At 43.8% G+C, this 17,711-nt stretch overlaps 1 protein-coding gene across 8 annotated transcripts in view; it reads right to left on the bottom strand.

The window, feature by feature from the left end:
• Positions 1–17,711, bottom strand: part of RAPGEF1 (Rap guanine nucleotide exchange factor 1) — an 85,115-nt gene extending 67,404 nt beyond the window's left edge. For all 8 annotated transcript variants that reach the window (XM_039561505.1, XM_039561507.1, XM_039561510.1 and 5 more), the window contains exon 1: positions 17,590–17,711. In XM_039561505.1, the coding sequence (XP_039417439.1) occupies positions 17,590–17,614 (25 nt within the window). In that variant the 5' untranslated portion in view covers positions 17,615–17,711. The remainder of the gene's footprint in view (positions 1–17,589) is intronic.

The following is a 17,711-nucleotide window of genomic DNA, read 5'->3' as shown; positions in this document are numbered from 1 at the left end:
ATTTTATACCTATATATACATAGTGCTTTTAAAGAGAACCTCCAAAAAACATCAAAAATCATTCAACTCCAGGGTAAAAGGTAACAGCAAAACATGGGAAAAATCACAAGGAAGAAGAGAAATTAAATTCCAGAAAAAAGAGCATATGACATGGATTTGAAAGCATGCTAGGGGCTATGGAGGGCTATACAGAGCCCACTTATCACAGATAAGAACTGAGATTGAATTTTGGAGGTCTAATCTGAAATAAAGAGAGCCATAATATTCCTGGGGGTAAACAGCTCCAGAGAGCATCATCGTTGCAGGAGGAGGCTTCTTCTGCCAAATTACCACCACTCTTACTCAAATTCACACCTTCTGGTAGTGCATTAACACAACAATCTTGTATTATATTAACCTCAGTCAATCATTTTACCTCCACAGAGGCAGAGGCCAGAAAGGGAATTTCAGAGTTCAAGCCCGTTCTCTTGCTGGATCATAAAAATCACAGCATTACTGTATCACACAAAGGGTCACCCACTGGGACTTGATGCAAAACAAGGAAAACCAAAAACAAGGAAACAAAGCAAACAAGGAAAAATCCTTAAACAAAGAAAGAAAATCTTTAAAATCATTGGTCCATCCACTTAAGTGCTCTTAATTCATAACGATCTTGATTCCTATAGCTAGTTCTAAATTTTCAATGCAGTATGTGTCGTTTTATTTAAAAAACACGACCTACATTTGAATTTCTGAGTAAGAGCACAGACGTACACAACGCTTTGCATGCTAAAGATGGGGCTTTATAGTGGCTCAGATTTCACATGTGCCCATCCTTTGAATGGCAAATCTGTTCTGACGCTGCTCATTGTTACGGGATTTTTTAGATCCAGAGACACAGAGAGCACCTGACCCGGGAGTTCTGACAGCAACCAGGCTATTGCAGAGAGGCAGCAGGAAAAAAGAGGCCGCTCAGTCGTCAGCCAGACTCTCTTTAATCAGGCTGAAACGCTATGGAGAGGGGGGTTCAATCTCTCCAATCCACATTCCCATCGCTCACGCTGCTTTCTTAATTAGCAGCAAGTGGACAACAGCTGTCAGTAGCCTAGAGGCCAGAAAGTTATCAGCTAAAAGGGGGACGTGTTAAGAGAGAGACATAGAACGGGGCTGTTAAATGAACCAGTGGTCAATACAGGCAAGAGATCCATCCACAGCCAACATGGAATGCTTTGGGTTGGAAGGGATCTTAAAGATCATCTCATTCCAACCCCCCTGCCATGGGCAGGGACACGACCTCATCCACTGACACCGAGAGGATGCTCTTCCTGCTGGCTTTAGTCTGGATATTTTAACATATGACTAACTGTAATTCAGTTTTTTTGGTTTTTTTTTTTTTAGTATTCCCGTAACAGGAAAATTTAAACAGAATAGAAGGAAATGGGAAGGCCATCCTACTGTCTTGATGAAAATACATGGGGGTCAATTCAAAGGCACAGCAGAATAAAGTCTTCAAGATGGTTCCAGAGATTTTAAGCATACAAGTTGAAGCTCAAGAGAGAGGGGGGAGAAAGGATGTTTTACTTAAGCACTAGAGAGATTTAGCAGAAGATACAAACTTCATCTAGAAGCCCTAACCTCAAGCAGCACAAAAGAAAAAGACTCTACGCAGTCACTATTGTCTATGTATTAAATCCCATGAGCCCCAGCCATTGGTCTTGACCTTATTGTACCACATATTAGACTAAAGTGGGTCAAAAAGAAATTTCATTCCCAAAGAGGTGACACCCTCTGGTCATACCATGTGCTTATCTCGTAACACAACTCGCTGACTGTCTGGATGATCAAGAAATAAAGTAATTGCTTCCCTGTTGGATGTCCTGATTACTGTCATTTGTGGCAATAGGGAACTCAATGCAATTGCAAGCAATAAAATGTATTATTAAAATTCCCCGCTGCCCATTTGTTACTGATAAATTGTCATCGCCCCAACTTCTTCAGAAAAGCCAGGCTTCTTTTGAATTTGGCTTTAACCTACCCAGAAAGCAGAGATTTGGAGCAATTTTCTGAAGCCTTGCTGGCAGTTCTGCCAGTTCTAAATATATCCCAGCTTTCTGAGCTTTAACCTATGCAAGGGAAGCTGGGAGGAAAATGGAAGTATTTCCCCAAGCTGCCAGTAGAATAGCAAGACATCTAAAAGCCCTCATCAAATTAAGTGCTTAATTACAATTCAGACTTTGAGACTCTGGAAATTAGGATAATCTTCTGGGAAATTTAACAGTCTCCCACAAAAGAAATTGCAACATACAAGCCAAAAAAAGCACTGAGCTTGGAGAATGTTATCCCATCAAATCATACCTTGTACTAGATTACTCACCCTAATTCCTGGAGAATATGAGGTGAGATCCACAACTTAATTTCAGGTCCTTGAGCCATTGGGAAAGATGAGGATCAACATTTAGGAGGCTAAATCAGGAAAAGCAGTCTCATGTAAAAAGCTGAGAAATGTTTGTTGAGTTGATGGAGACCTGCCTGTGAAGGGACCTTCTCACACCTGACTTCATGACGGACTGTGAGGCAAAGCCACAAAGGGCACGGCTTGGAGAAGGTCTTGACACAGCCACTGGCATGACCACTGAAATTTCGGCAGCAAAGCATGGCTGCAGCCTTGCCAGCTCCATTCCTCTAGGTGGCATGATCTGTGCACGCATCACCTGGATCTTCCCACGCGGAGAGATGTCACCACTACACAGCACTACGTCTGCCACTCTCACTACCTCATGACATCCCTAAAGGCATGAACTAACAACCCACTTGCAGGCTACACAGCTCCAATGATGACTGAAAAGCCCACAGAAGCTCATGGAGAAGTAGAGATCATCTGACCACAGTACCAAGTAAAACCACAGCAGTAAATGGAAGAAGGGCAGAAGTTGTACTCACTGTCCTTACCTCACTACAGACAGCACTTTCCACCACCACCCATCATGAAGTCAGAACTACAGAAGAAATGTTTGCACAATGCTCTAAAAATGTAAAGCTCTAGATGAACACTAAGCATTACACATCTTCCTTTTTGATTCATGAAATTATTGCAAGGGAAACAAAATCTTGATCTCAGAATAAGCCAGAACATCCCACACTTCCCATTGTTACCACTCTCATGAGCCGTGACCCCAGAATCACATTCAGCAGCAAGAGGAGCTCTGCTGCTTGGGCAAGATGTGCAAGGATGTTCTTTTGCTGTGACACATGTACCCCTGCTCGCTGGCACATCCCTGTACATCTCCAGGACAACGCTGCAGAGTCAAAACCTCGTGACACAGAGGATGCACTACAAGCAACGCGAGTGTTCGCATCCAAAAAACCTGCAAACTAAGAGAAACAACGGGCAGGGAGAGCCGACAGAGAAGAAATCATATCCTGGTTTCAAAGACAACAAGGGACAATACAAAATGAAAAGCAATTCAAACCCAGAGCTCAAATGGAGAACAAAGGAAGTGACTGACCTTGGGATAGAGGAATCTCAGAAGCTGAGCTATGACACTGGGCTCACTTGGATAATGCAGAAGCTGTGGGTGAGAGGGTGTTTCCCATCAGCAGCTTATCTCTGCACACACAGCTTCCAGACAGGTTCACATCTGGAGCACTGCACTCCTTGCTCACTGCTTTTTCCGTGAGCCAAAGGTCAGCAGTGCTGCTACAGCCTCTCATACCCTGGATGAGCCCACTGGAGCCTGCTGCTCACACCTGGCACTTGTAAGAGGGGTCTGGACCAAAAGAATAATTTATTTTTCCAGAAAATGTTGACTGCAGAAATTCACAAAAATGTTCATTAATTCAAACCAAATCTTTTGGCAAAAAGCTATGGAAATCTATATATAATCTCATCAGAAGTCAGCTCTGTGATTAAAAACAGAGAGAATATAACAAAAAAAGTCCGAACTTGCTCATTAGGAAGCTCAGGACAGAGAGTTGACTGCATTTCCAGTGTGTACCCTGCCTAACACAGGTCCTGGTAGAAACCCAGGCTAGGTAACAGGGTGCTACAATGCCAGAAAACGCTCAAAGCCATGCAGCCAGCAGAGATGCCTACTTGCAGGAACATAAACTGCTGCATTAACTCAACATGGAATAAATCAATTAAATTTGTACCCTGGAGCAAGAGTCTGGGGAGTGTCCAGACAAGCCTTAACAAATATTAACTAGCCTGCAGCTAAATACCTCTCTGTAAACTATCCTACAGACCTTAAGAACCAGAATTTTTTTTCCCCAATCTAAAATTCCAAGCAAGTGAAAATATGGAAGCAGTTCTTCATACAGCTTAACTAGACTTTAGTACTGATCATTTAAGCTTGCGCTGCTTCCTAGTGATATTACGGCTTTCACAAGATTTTTTTCTATAGCTTACTCACAAGAAACAGCTGCTCTGGCAACTGCTGGAGTCAGCAGGTACTTCCTGCCCTGAAAAATACTAATCAGTGTATCTCATGACAGAAAATCATACTCTCTTTAAAACAATTCATGATAGGGTTTAGATATCAACTGGCTCCATGCCACTGACACTCCCTTAAACAATGGTTACACCCTCTATACAGCTAAAAATGAAACAGCTGAAAAGGAAGACGTTTATACCAGTTCCCAGGGTAAAACACATCTGAGAAGCACTGGCCTGGGACTGACATTGTTCTACTGAAAGAATAAATATCAAAGTCCAAATCGTATTTCCTTCACCACCTTCCCTGACTTGCACAACGAGAAAATCCCTCTGAGTTTTCCTTTTATTCTTCTGGTGCTCTCTAACAGAATGAAAACCCAGCGTTTTATAAGACTGTAAATAAATTAGAAGTGCTGCAGATTATGATTTGCCCTTTTGTTAACATCACTGGTAGCACCAGTGAGCCTGTTTGCCGGCTTAGTAGAGGTTTGAAACTCTTTCAGTGTTGACTTTAAGCTGAATACAAATATTGAGTGATCTGCCTGTACACGGAGTCCTCAACCACAGCAACCTCCTCGCGTAGCAATGCTGCTTACAATGCTGCCAGTGAGCCAGGGTGTCAAAACAAACATCATTGTATTAATTGCATCTGTTGATGAACCAGCCCAAGAACAGCTTTGTTTCAATGACAGGCTTTATAAGACAGTACTGAAATGTTACTGTCAGTGTTGAGATGGATGAGTCAACAGACAAAATACAAAAGCATTTGTAAAGAGAGTCTTGCTGGAGTAATTTGAAAAGCTGCACAGCTACACAAAATGATGGCCTTAATTGACATAGCTTGCTCATAATAGTCCTTAACCTGGTTTTAGGTTTCAGTTTTGTTTTCTGCAGGCTTTCCAGTCAAGGACAGGCAAACACACAAGTATTGCTACCTTTGCAAAGGTGAAAGATCAGTAGACGCGTAACCAATCTGAAAATAGTTCAAGAAGTCATGTCAGATACTAATCCTCACTTGAGGAATTACAAATGGCTCTTCCCTGTATTTTGGAAGCTTTCCTTGACCTTGTGGAGTGAAAGACCTCTCAAACTACCAGGTAAATATAACACTGGGGCTCGGGGTCAGACCAAGGCAGGAAGCACTGGCCACACTCCCCAGCCAGCCTCTCCTCCTGGTCTTACTCGGCTGAAATCATCTCTGCAGTGTCACATAAGGTCAGGAGATTCAGGTTACTGAAAGAATAACATTTTAAACCTGATCTCTCTCCCTCTCTCATCCAAAACCATCTGCAACTCATCTTTTAAGGCAGAGATTATTCATTCTGGGGGAATTATCCACTAATCAGTTTTTATCTCCGAACTAGGTCCTCACACTCGCAGCTAGGTCTGGCAGAGGTTTTGGTTCCTTCCACTCTCAGAGCAATCCCCCACTGGACAGACTTTAAAACACAGTTGGATGCAGCTCCATGTGCTAGGGAAACTGGCCCAATTTACCAGCCAACACATCATGTGCCAAGGCAGGTACAGAGGTACAAAGCAAAGCTCCGGTTATGAGTCACCTTTACTGGGCTGGGCCTTAGTTCTTTACATCTTCAGCCCAGGGAACTGCTATGTGAGGTTTTACACCATCCTGATTTTCTGAAGTACAATAAAAGTAAGCAAAACCAGACTGTACAACAGGAAAAGGAGGCAAGGACTCTGGTATTTCCCCCAAAAACCATATGCACATAGAGAGGTCAGCAGAGACCTCTGGCTCTCAGCACACTTGCTCACTAGCCTGGATGCTATTCTGTTCAATATGAGTCACAGCCAAGTGTGAAACTCAAGAGAAGCACGTGGTCAAGTGAGTCAGACCCCTGCATTCTGCAAGTGCTTCTCCCCTACTTAATATAGCTCAGCCTTCAGCTGCAGCTCTGCCCTGGGACACCAAAGCATTTTCTATCCACTGCTCCATCACGACATCAGTTCCTCCAGTTCCTTCCACTCACAGCACAAAATTCATGTCCATCACCTCCCAGAGGTGACACCCCTGTAGGGCCTTCCAAATATCATGCGCTCCTCATCTGCAATTATCATGCAAAAAAAACCCCACGAAAGCCCAGGCAGATAAGCTCCCTCCCGCATTTCACCCAGAGGCCAAGGCAATTACTGCAGAACTTGTAGTTTGCAACAGTAAACACAGTAGTAGTTTTGGGCTATCTGATTTTCAATTTTGAGGACTATGTTAAAACAAAACCAAAACCAAACCAAACTCACCCAGATTTCTCCTGACAAGCAAATTGTTAAACTGGCCCAAAATCATATTTTACCAACTGCAAAAGAGGAATTCTAGAGATTCTTCAGCTGGTATGAATCAGGATAAAAGGCATTTCACAGCTGTAGAAGTAAGAATATTTTGGGGAAAAGAGATGTTTTTTATTCCCTCTAGTTCATTTAATAAATTCTAAACATCATAGCTTCAAATAATCCTGACAGACAAAGCAGGCAAGACGTTCCTATCCCACAGAGTACAACTATGCACTGCCTCAGAACTATTCTCTACCCTCTCCTTGGGTAAAATAGCAAGGATGAAGGGAAAGAAACTATTTAGACTGAAGAGGAGAAACCTCTACTCAGACCCATTTGTTTTACTCTGCAAGTATTGACAGATGAGTAATGAAAACTTTGCTGCAGACACAGGCTGTTCTTCAAGGCAGCATCAGTTAATAAACCACAACCACAGCTGCAAAAATATTAAGGAATTTAACTAAATGAACTCCTTCAAGGGCAAAGGATTGCAGGAGGAGCCAGTTTTTGTGCTTTATTATCATCCCAAAGGTTACGATCAGAGCATGCAGCATCAACACAAACCAGTGTTACTGTTTTGGACATAAAAGCTTTGAATAACAATTTCATTAAATGTACACAACTGGCTACTAATATTTCTAGCATGACTCTTTCCCATTATGATAATATTGAAACTTAGTATACTATGTTGCCAAAGCTTTTAGATGTGAATTATCTCATCTGAAAAGAATTAAATGGTAAAACCAAATTAACAGTAATAATAAAACTTACAGCCTGTTAACTCTCAGAACCACAGAATCATCAAGGCTGGAACAGACCTTCAAGATGATTTGGTCCAACTGTCAACCATAATCACCCCAAAACCACATTCCCAGGAGCCACATCCAGACATCTCTTGAACACTTCCAGAGACAGTGACTCCACCACTCCCCTGGGCAACTTATTCCAAGGCCTGACTTCTCTTTCAGTGAAAAATCTGAGCCCTCTCACAGGACAAGCCACAGCACTGGAATGGCAACATGGCTGAGAAGGGTGCTTTGCAGGCCTTACAGTCTTGGATCAGGATCTTGATCCACAGCCGTGTTAACAGCTCATGCACACTGGGAATGATTTCAGGAGCAGTTATGCCCACAGCTGATGGGGGAATTTCTTGGTGACATTACCAGTGGAGCTCCAACAATGGATGACCAATGGCTCTAACCTTAGGCACTATGCTTTATACCAGCCTCAAGTCCTTACAGAACTTGAGAAGCATCAAAACAATGACATGGGCAATCAACAACCTTCCAACATCCTTTTCATTGTTACTAACATTCTTACACACCTTGTTGCCAAAAGACCCTGAGGACTCATAGATAAATTCCTCTGCCCAGAGCAAAGGAGGGTTTGGATCCCCTGGAGCTTGGCACTCACCAGGCTGCCAGCCAAATGGAAGCTCAGGGAAATTCTCCTGGGTATCACTTGTGGTGCACCTGATGTCTCCAGGGAGCCCTCCGAGAGTTACAGTGAAACACACACCTCACATTTGAGGTCTAGTGAAGTGGGTTGTATTTCAGGATAAAATCTAAGAGTAACAGCTGCCAATGAATATTTACAGAATTTATACAAGTGCTTCCACCTGAGACAGACAGGAACAAAACCATCTTTGTTTAAAGCCTACCTGGAAATAGGCACAGAGAGTAACCAGAACCAAATTCTCTCCTGGCACGGTTTTTAAGTGTTCCTTTGCCCTGCAATTTTTACCAGGCTTTTATCGGCAACCCACCCTTCACTGACCCCCGACTGGCTCCTCTGAACTGTCTCCAAAACACACGTATTTGCTTTTTTCCCCAAAGATTTTGCTTTTCCTTGGCACTCCCCATTCCAGGCCATTCACAAGTTATGTTTGCCAATGGCTACAAACATGGGATGGCTACATTTTCAACTTTGCTGTAATGAAGGCCCTATTTGCAGCCTCTCTGATCTCCTCAGCCTTCTTCAGAAAACGTGCAGAAATTTCAATAAATTTTAATATCCATTCCTCTGCAAATTTTGACAGAAATTGGCCAGTAAATCCAAGAGTTGTAACTGGATGAGCTATCACGACTGCCTCATGTAAGGATGTTACAGATTAAAGAAGAGAGGTGCAGACAAGGAGCAAACTTATCTCTGAGAGATGTGCCAAGTTAGGTGTGAAGACTCAGTGGTTCTTCTTTAAAGGGCTTTTATGCACCTGAATATCACAAAACTGGCCAGAGCCGAGAGCGCCAGCTCATGTACTTTAAATACCATTCCTTAAACTCACTCCATCATTTTAACAGGGTGGTTCTAAAATGCTCCAAAGTGTTTCTCCTGTAAAACAACATCCCAGACAGAGCAGGGGACAGAAGTGCCACTGATTCCAGTGACAAAGAGCAAACAGTTACACACAGAAAAACCCAGAAAAACTACAAGCTGAAAACAGAGGAACTCCCCACCTAAGTTTCTATCAGCTATGTTCTAGGTATTGCTCATAAAGAGACAAGATTATGGGGGTTTTTAGAGTCACGTGACTTTCAGATGCACAATGTTTTCAGATACTGCAAATTTTTCCCACACTGTAGCCCTGGAGAAGCAATTCCAAGCAGTAAAAGTTAAACTCAACCCCTGTGCTGCTCTTACCATGCTTCATCAAAACTCTGGCATCAGCCTTAACATCTGATTTCATGTGACCTTTCAAGGATATTTATACAGACAAACCACCTCCTGCACAAACCAGTGCTCTACATTTTCTGTAAATCCCTGTAAATTCATAGATGAGTTCTAATTAAACCTTCTGGCAGAATTCTCTAGTTCCTCAAACGTATTATTCTTGTATATAATTCAGTTTAAAGCTGCTTCTACTAAGAAAAGTAGAAAATGTAGACTTAAAAAAAAATTAAGATGGAAAATATATATCCAAAGAGGGATATTTCATTTTCTTACATACGAAAGTTGCAGCACACATCACTCTCAACTGTGAAAAGCAAGGCTGAATTAAGCATTAAAAAGGAAAAAAAAAAAAAGGCAAAATGCTCAAATTGACAAAGTTAACTTGGTTAGAGCACAACTGAAAGGATCATAAAACACCCAAGAAAAAACTGTGTTTAAACAGTATTGTCCTGCTAACTGAACCCACTGTCAGATGGATTCACTGAGCTCCAGAATTGATCAGAATGTACTCTACAACCAGAACTGCAATATTGACCTCCCTGGGTGCCCTTTGTGACGTTTGGTTCGTAAAGGAAACTTTCTAAATATGGAATTAATTCCTGAGGCTACTTTAGCACTTCTTGGGCAGCACAGACAGGACAGATTGGTAGACAGAACCCAAACAAACTCATCAAAAGGTAAGGGATAAAGCAGCGTGTGCTGTATATTGGGAACACGCTTGTTTTGGTTCCCATTTTAATTATTAAAGACTCCCTGCAAACTACAGCTGAACAGATACAGAACTATAGATTCAGTCTCCTGGTAAAATTCTATCAAGGTTTAATCAACCAACCAAGCTGCAGTATCTGCTTCCTCCAACCTTACCCGCTGTGAGTAACTATTCTTTGATTTTCACCTCCACTGATTTTTTCCTTTCTTTCCAGAAGCCTAAAAAAGAAAATTGTCATGAATTTTCTTTCAGACCCCAAGATTTTGCACACGTCAGGGATGAAATTAAAGATCTTGTTTAGAATATAAATGGGACTGGTTCAGTGAATATGTTAAGTACTCAACAAAGGGCATCCCCCCACGAAGCCTTCAGAGAGAAAGAATGAGAGCATGAGAGTGCAAGGAAGCTTTAACCCCTCTCCCTGGGCAGAATAATGGATTAGGATTTCCTCAGAGGCACTGATGGCCACGCCAAGATGTTAACTTACATCACAAAATGCACAGGCTTTACATGGCACCAGAAAAACTCTACTCAAAGCAGTAGAAAATGTCACCCAGGGAAAGTAAGATAACGCAAACCATGCGCTTTTTCAATTCAAAAAGCCTCAGTTTTACACGTGAGAAATCTCTTCCTCAGTGCCACCCATGCTCATTCGACCCTCAGAGTGGTTATAAAATGGGAACCAAAAAATTATTTAGAATATAGCTCTTATCAATTCTCAGATCTTTTAGATACTTTCCTAAATATGATACAACAGAAAGCAAGTGTAGGAGAACCAGTCCTCCCAAATACTGTGAATATTGTACCTCCCACAACACCAAGTGAACACTCTGATACAGAACATCTTTTCCCTATCACTTCTCCCTTGCTCTCACAAGGAAACATTATCTTACAAATTCCAGAGAAGGTGAGCTATGGCAGCAGCTCAAACAGCAAAGAGATTTAACATGAAGAGACTGTTTCAAAGCTGGAGAGCTGACACTGAAATATGCATCCCAAATAAAAGTAGATCAATAACGTGATCCATCAGCCTTCTCAGGCTGCTTCACAGAACATGGGAGGACATCATTTCTCTCTCACACAGATGAAATTGTTTGCTCTGTCAGTGCCAGTGTCAGACACCTTAAGAAGAGACTGGAAATGTATTTTAAGAGTGGATGCTGTGGGTCAGGGAATAAAGTTGTAATTTGTCAGGCTGCAGCAACGTGAGCAGCACAACTGCAGAACATTCCTTTGGCAGCACGTCCCAACCTGCAGGATTCCTGCAGCTTTTCCGGATTGCTGAAATTCATCTTCTGTCTCTTTGCCTTGGAACAGACTCCCATGAAAGCCGTCGGGAACGTCCTCCTTGCCTGATTTCCTCCTTTGCCATCCGTCTTGCCTTTTCTTCTCTGCTCTCCTCGCACGCAACCCAGCCCCCTGCTCCCTCCTCTTCCATCACCAGTGGGTTGGGCATCCTCTCACTTATTTTCTGGTCTTTCCAGCCATTCCACCAACATGTGGTGCCCCTTTTTTCCTTCCCTGGCCACCTTTTCATACACCTTGGAGTTCTGGGGCTGCGAATTCAAATAGCAAAGATAATAAATCTAGTTTTCCTTCAACCTGTTCTCCCTTTTCCTCTGATTTCAAGCCCTGAGAATGACACACAGTTCTCCTTTGCCATCCCCTCATCCCATTATGTTCTACAGTATTTCTCAACTGTAGACCATGCAAGCCAAACTTCAGTTATTTAGAAAAAAATTACAATAACAAAGCTAATATCCTTGCAATAGCTATGTGATTTTAATATTCCTTCCATGACACTGGCTGAATCCCATAGTCATAAGCTAATAAAGAAAAAGGAAAGATGTAACTCCAAAGCAGAATTTCCCAAGTGTTCAGGCACTTATAGCATAATAAATTCTCAATTCTTTTCAGAGAGAAAAGCCTATTCTGTCACTAATCTGAGAAGCTGAAGGACCCCTCTCCATGCATATGATTTTTCTCCAGATAATGTGAAGTCTCTACAGGCAGAATACAAGCTGGAAGGATTCATTTCATGCTAAGCAACAGTACACAGAGGACAAGAGCTTCCCAAACTACCAAAAGATCCCAAATCTCAAGTTCTAGCAGAAAAATGTTGTGATTATATCTTTGGAAAACTGAACAAGTTATATCCACTACATGTATTCAAACTATGCAAAATGATGGGTGTGGTGAGGAGGGGGAGAGGAAGGAGGCTATTAAATCACCCTACCTGTAGTTCTGACATGTAATTTGTTATTTTTAATATACAACACAGTTTCTGGTGTTTTATCTGGCACAAAGACAGAAGATGTTCTTTATCATCTTACCTTTGCTGGGGTACAAGGGATCTTCCAAACTGGGTGCTACGGTAACAAACAATTCCAGCTCCCACTAGCTCAGCTGAGAGCTACCTATAATACACTTAAATGATTGAGTAATTGAATTAAACCTGATTAGCCATCAAATGCCTCTGCCAAGGAAGGTACAACATCTCTCTAGCTTCTTTAAAACGAAGTCTAGAAAGTTAACTCTTCATGTTCCTCCACCTGCAGTTCAAATGCTGTAAGATTCTGGATGGAATGCTCTCCTTCCAAAGGATTTGTAAGTCAACAGCAAAGCTCATTTTGCCAATTCTACCCTCAGGCTTTCAACTTTGGAATAAATAAGGTCTTAATTATATTTCTTTTTAAAAAAAGACCCACACTTTTGGCATCAGAGTCTATCTGCACCTACAACAGAGTTACTAGAATCAGCTGAAGCATCAATTGCAATTAAAAACTTCCAAAAATATGAACAAAACCCCAAAGAAACCTGAAAGAGGAGTTACATATTGACTCCCTTCCCTAGAAACAAACACCCAGGTTTCTTCCACTCAGGCAATACACTGCAGCAAGCAAAGCCATGCAAGTGAATCAAGAGATCTAAATGAGGGATATTTGTTTTACAGTCTTGACTGACAGTGAACTTCCACTCCTCTTTCTGCTTGCCAGGAGGTTAGCAAGAGCCAGTGAGTTACCACCACATAAAAATCACAACCAAGAGATATATTTAGTCACTGTGGTTCAAGGAAAATGATTGCTTACACTGAAAATAAATTTAGCAATTGTTTCCAGTTTCTGATTTTCACTGACTAAGGCACAACCCAGCTGCTTCACATTCCAGTAGCCTTCAGCTGTCTTCTTTCTCCACTCCTTGCCCACTTACTTCTTACAACTAGGACCATCTCAATCTTGCAGCAGTTATCCCACAGGCTACGTTTCAGACCACACCACCTGTCAACCTACAATGGCTTACAAAAGATGCCAAATTCTGCTCTTTGTACCATTTTGTAGAAAAAAACCCCCACTAAGCAGCGATCATCTTGTACCTGTATTTTACCTCTACAGAAAACTGGCCTGAATGGTTGATGCTGTTTAAACAAGTTGCAGTAAATCACACGTGGGATGTCACTATGGGAGCAGCACACAGGAGGAAACAGTAGGTGTTAAAAGCCTGACTAAGGAAGAATTGGAACTGAACTGCCTTTGGGGTTGAGAGGTAAGATTTCAAAGGGTCTAATTTTCAGATTTGCAGATAACTCTTAGTTTGCTTGAAAACCACCAGCAGAGAAGCACTCAAACTAGTCAACTGCAAAATTTTCTAACCTGAAAGCCCTCACTTATATTGAGGAACATGGTACGGCTGTGAATGCACAACAGAGCTGAGGAAAGAGTCCTGCCTAGTAACTCACCTAAGCATGACAGACAAAGAGAAACTGCATAAAACTGTACAGGTATATAAAATAGGCAGGCTAATTTCCATAAAATGATCCAAGACATGATGACAGTTCAAAACATACCCTCTGGAAAAACAAAATCCCCGGGAACTTCGCATTAGTACAAAAACATTCGCAGATGAACAATTCAGAATCACAAAAATTGGCATGAAGGACTCCAGATAAACACTAAATTCCTACAAAGACAGGAATAATGTGACCTCCTGAATTGTCTCTTCAATTTTGCCATTTTCTTAAGAACAGAGTTCTCCTGGGATTACCCCTAGATGTTTATCTCACCAATACTAAAGGGGGAGAATTGAGGTGAATTTGTTTATCAGGCAAGTGCTTATGAGTAAAAGTTGAAGCCAACAGCATTTTTGGTCTACTGGGAATAAATACATCCCATTGAGTCCTGAGCAGAATAGAGACGACTGCCTGCACTCCAGGTAGCTAACACCTGAAACAGTTCTCTCAAACAACCTTTAGCAGGCAGCTGTTGGAAAAGCAAGCTCACAAGGGATATGAAAACCCTGAAAGAAATTACAAGACTAAGAGTGAAAACACCAAGCAGAATAAACCTCCAAAATATGGCACCCATATGTTCTTTGGTTTTAATAAAAGGGCATTTTTGAATGGACTTGTTTCACAACAAGCTTTTGGTTTAGAGCTGATGGTGTCTAACTCCTCCCTTAGTCTCCCTGAATGATGCAGAGTAGCTGAATTCCCTGGAGCACATAATCCATCAGGTAAATAAAAACAGGAATTCATGCATTGCCATGGTAACAGGAAACCCAAGCAGAATCTGTGACCTTCTCTGCTCTTTTTTGGCATCCCTATTTTGGATTTCACATCAAAAGAGGGAGAGCAAATATTTTCTGAAAGTGAAGACAAAAAGTCACAGTTCTGGAGTACAGAGAAGCCAATGACCATTCCTTCTCTTCAAGCCAAGGAGGGTTCTGCTTTGGAAAAGTGTCTGGAAGTCTCCTGGCTGGAGCCTAACAAAACAGGGGCTCTATAACACCAGCAAACCCCAAATATACCGTCTTATTCTACGTAACCAGATGGCTGCCCTTCACTCCAAAGCAGAGCTCTGAATTGCTCTACAGTGACCCTTCTGTTGATTAAACAGCAGCACTGAGAGGCTCCAGAGGGAGCCTTGTCTGCTCTTCCTTCATGGACAGGATGGAAGCTGTTATCTCTAATCATTTATTATTGTTCTTTATTGAGTGCCAACAAGGTGTTCCAGTTAAGGACCCAGGGAGCAGATGTACGAGGGTCTCTGGGGGTCTAACCCTGTAAGGGGTATCACATTTTTTCCAGCAGCCTGTCTAGATAGACACACGAGTCAAACCAAAGCCCACTCCAAAGTCTGTCACCACAGCTTGTGACCAGGCACTGGTCTATTTTATTTATAACACAGTGCATGAATTTCTGTCCCCATAAGAAAAATAAATTCAAATGTACACAACTGCACAGACCTTGGACCTCACAGCATTTGTTTCATGAGTCTGTTTCCTTTGTTCTGCTACTGTACACGTTTTGACAAACATTACCCCCGAATGGCTGTGGTATCACAGGCTGTGTTTGTATTAACCAAACTGTGGGTGTCAATCAGAAGTTCAAACACTCAGAAACAGCGATGGAGACGCTCCTGCTCTGGAACAGCCAGCTCCCAGCCCTCCTTCCCTGTCTCTTCTCCTCCCATTTATATTTGGACTGGATTTTTTTTTTTTTTAAATATCCTTACGAAAGAAATGAAAGTACAAGCAGTTGAAAGAGGACAGATTCCCAGATTCACTGTTTCCCTCCTTCAGCTAATCATCACTGTGATAGACTTTCACTAGGACAAATGTCTCTGCATTAGGGCTTCTCCCACTGCATCTTCCAACTGCACGCTCGCAGCACCAACCTGGGGATGGATCCTGCATGATGCTTGAGTTCTTCAGTGGGAGCTCAGCGTGTCTGGTCTCTAGGCTGTGCAGGGTATGATTTTTATACGGTATTTTATTGCTGTTATATGGTATTTTATATGGCATTTTATATGGTATTTATATTTATATGGTATTTCTTGGCCTCTCTGTTCTATTGTTTATGGAACCGTGCTGAGTTTGTGTGTGTCTCCAGAGTCATCTTCCTGTGCTTGAACTCCTCACACTGCCTCTCTGGTGTGGAGCTCTATTTACTATTCTCCCAGGGTTATTTACTGCACACGAATAAACAAAACGTGATCACTTATTTATACGTCTGCAATTACTGTCTACAGTTACTAAATCCCAAGCCAAATCCACCTCTAGCATAAACAAGTGGCAATTATTCCAGAGCTGGCCCGAGGTCTGTGTACTCTGCTGTAACACCTTCCTTGCTCGCTGGAGTAAGGGACAAGCGCGGAACAGCTCAGCAGGATCCCAGAGCAAAGCTACACCGTGATACCGTGAAGGGGATCGTGCAGCGGATTAACCTGTGATATTTCTGGAGTAACATTTGTCCCCTGATGCGGTGCACACTTGTTAGACAGTAAGTCAGCGCGAAGAGCTGGAAGCATGCCGAGGTGCTGCACGGAGGAGCCGGCTGCCAGGCAGGCAGGCTGCTCATCCCCCGGGGCCGCTCCAGAACCCGCAGCACCGAGGAGAACACGCTCACACGCGGTGCGGTGCAGCAGCCGGAGCGCACCAGGGTGGGATGATCAAAACCAGAACACGCTGCTACCGACTCCACTCCTTGGAAACGCGGATCCTTCCCGCATCCGTGGCTGCTGTCCTGGAAGCCTGGATGCTCCGCACATCCCTACGCGGGCTGCTGCCCTGCGTTCCCCAGGAGGAGACAGCCTGGCTATTCCTCGCAATAAAATATACCAAACAGCATTGATTTTTCTCTGCTAATTAAACGCAACATAACTAAACTACGTAACTTCACTTCTTGATTTGCACAACACTAATTGAATCTTTAAGCGTACTACTCCCACTACAGAGCAAAACAGGGTCATTCAACCATCTAAAGTGACAACTGAGAACCAGGCACGACTCCAGAAGCACAGAGAGACAATATGATCCGTGCTTGAGCGTTTCCTTGTGAGAGCAGGAGGAATCTCAGCAGCCTCCCCTGGCTCTGGCTCTCATGAGCACCCCGGCAGAGGGGAAGAGGGAGGAAAAAACGTGCAAGTTCCCTCTGACATTTGCCCACGGACCCATCTCTTCTCATCCTGCACACACACCAGGAGAGGAAAGTTGGGAGAAGTTGAAATTAATTATTGCATGTAGGCCCCAAAGCGCTGCAGCGCCCGGCTGTGCTGATGCCTGGCTGCATGGCAAGGACGGAATGAGTGCAGGGACGTAAAAATTAAAATATAAGAATTAGGGAGAAAAAAAGGAAAGCAGCGAGCAAAAAGGAAAACGCGGAGGAGACACAAAGACCCAAACAGCGCCCGAGAAGCGCAGGACCAGCCCCTGGGGGGACGAGCAGAGCATCTCCCGTGGCCCCCCGGGCCCAGCCCCAGCCCGGGCCCCGCTCGCCGCCCGCGCTGTCAGGAGCCCCCGTGGGGACCCCGCCGGGCGCGGGGGGCCCTGCCCGGCTCCCCCCGCCCCGCCGGGCCGCGCCAGGCCCGCGGCACCGCCGGCAGCTCCCGCAGCTCCGGCGGCTCCGGCTCCTCCGGCGGCTCCGCCGGCCGCAGCGGCTCTGCGGGGCGGGCGGCGAGCGCGGCCGCCCCGGCGCGTCCCCCCCCGCGCTGCCCCCGGGCCTCCCGGCGCTCACCTGCTTTCTCGATCTTGCCGGACATGTCGGAGCCGGCGCTCGGCGCTCAGGCCCGGCGGCGCACGGAGCCGGCCGAGGGGCTGCCGGGCTCCCGCTGCTGCCGGGCGCGATGCGGGAGCGGC

This window comes from Corvus cornix, chromosome 17 (assembly GCF_000738735.6).
Source record: "Corvus cornix cornix isolate S_Up_H32 chromosome 17, ASM73873v5, whole genome shotgun sequence".
Lineage (NCBI taxonomy): Eukaryota > Metazoa > Chordata > Aves > Passeriformes > Corvidae > Corvus > Corvus cornix.
Note: the sequence above shows the minus strand (reverse complement) of the source record. Positions and strands in the feature narration are given on the sequence as shown.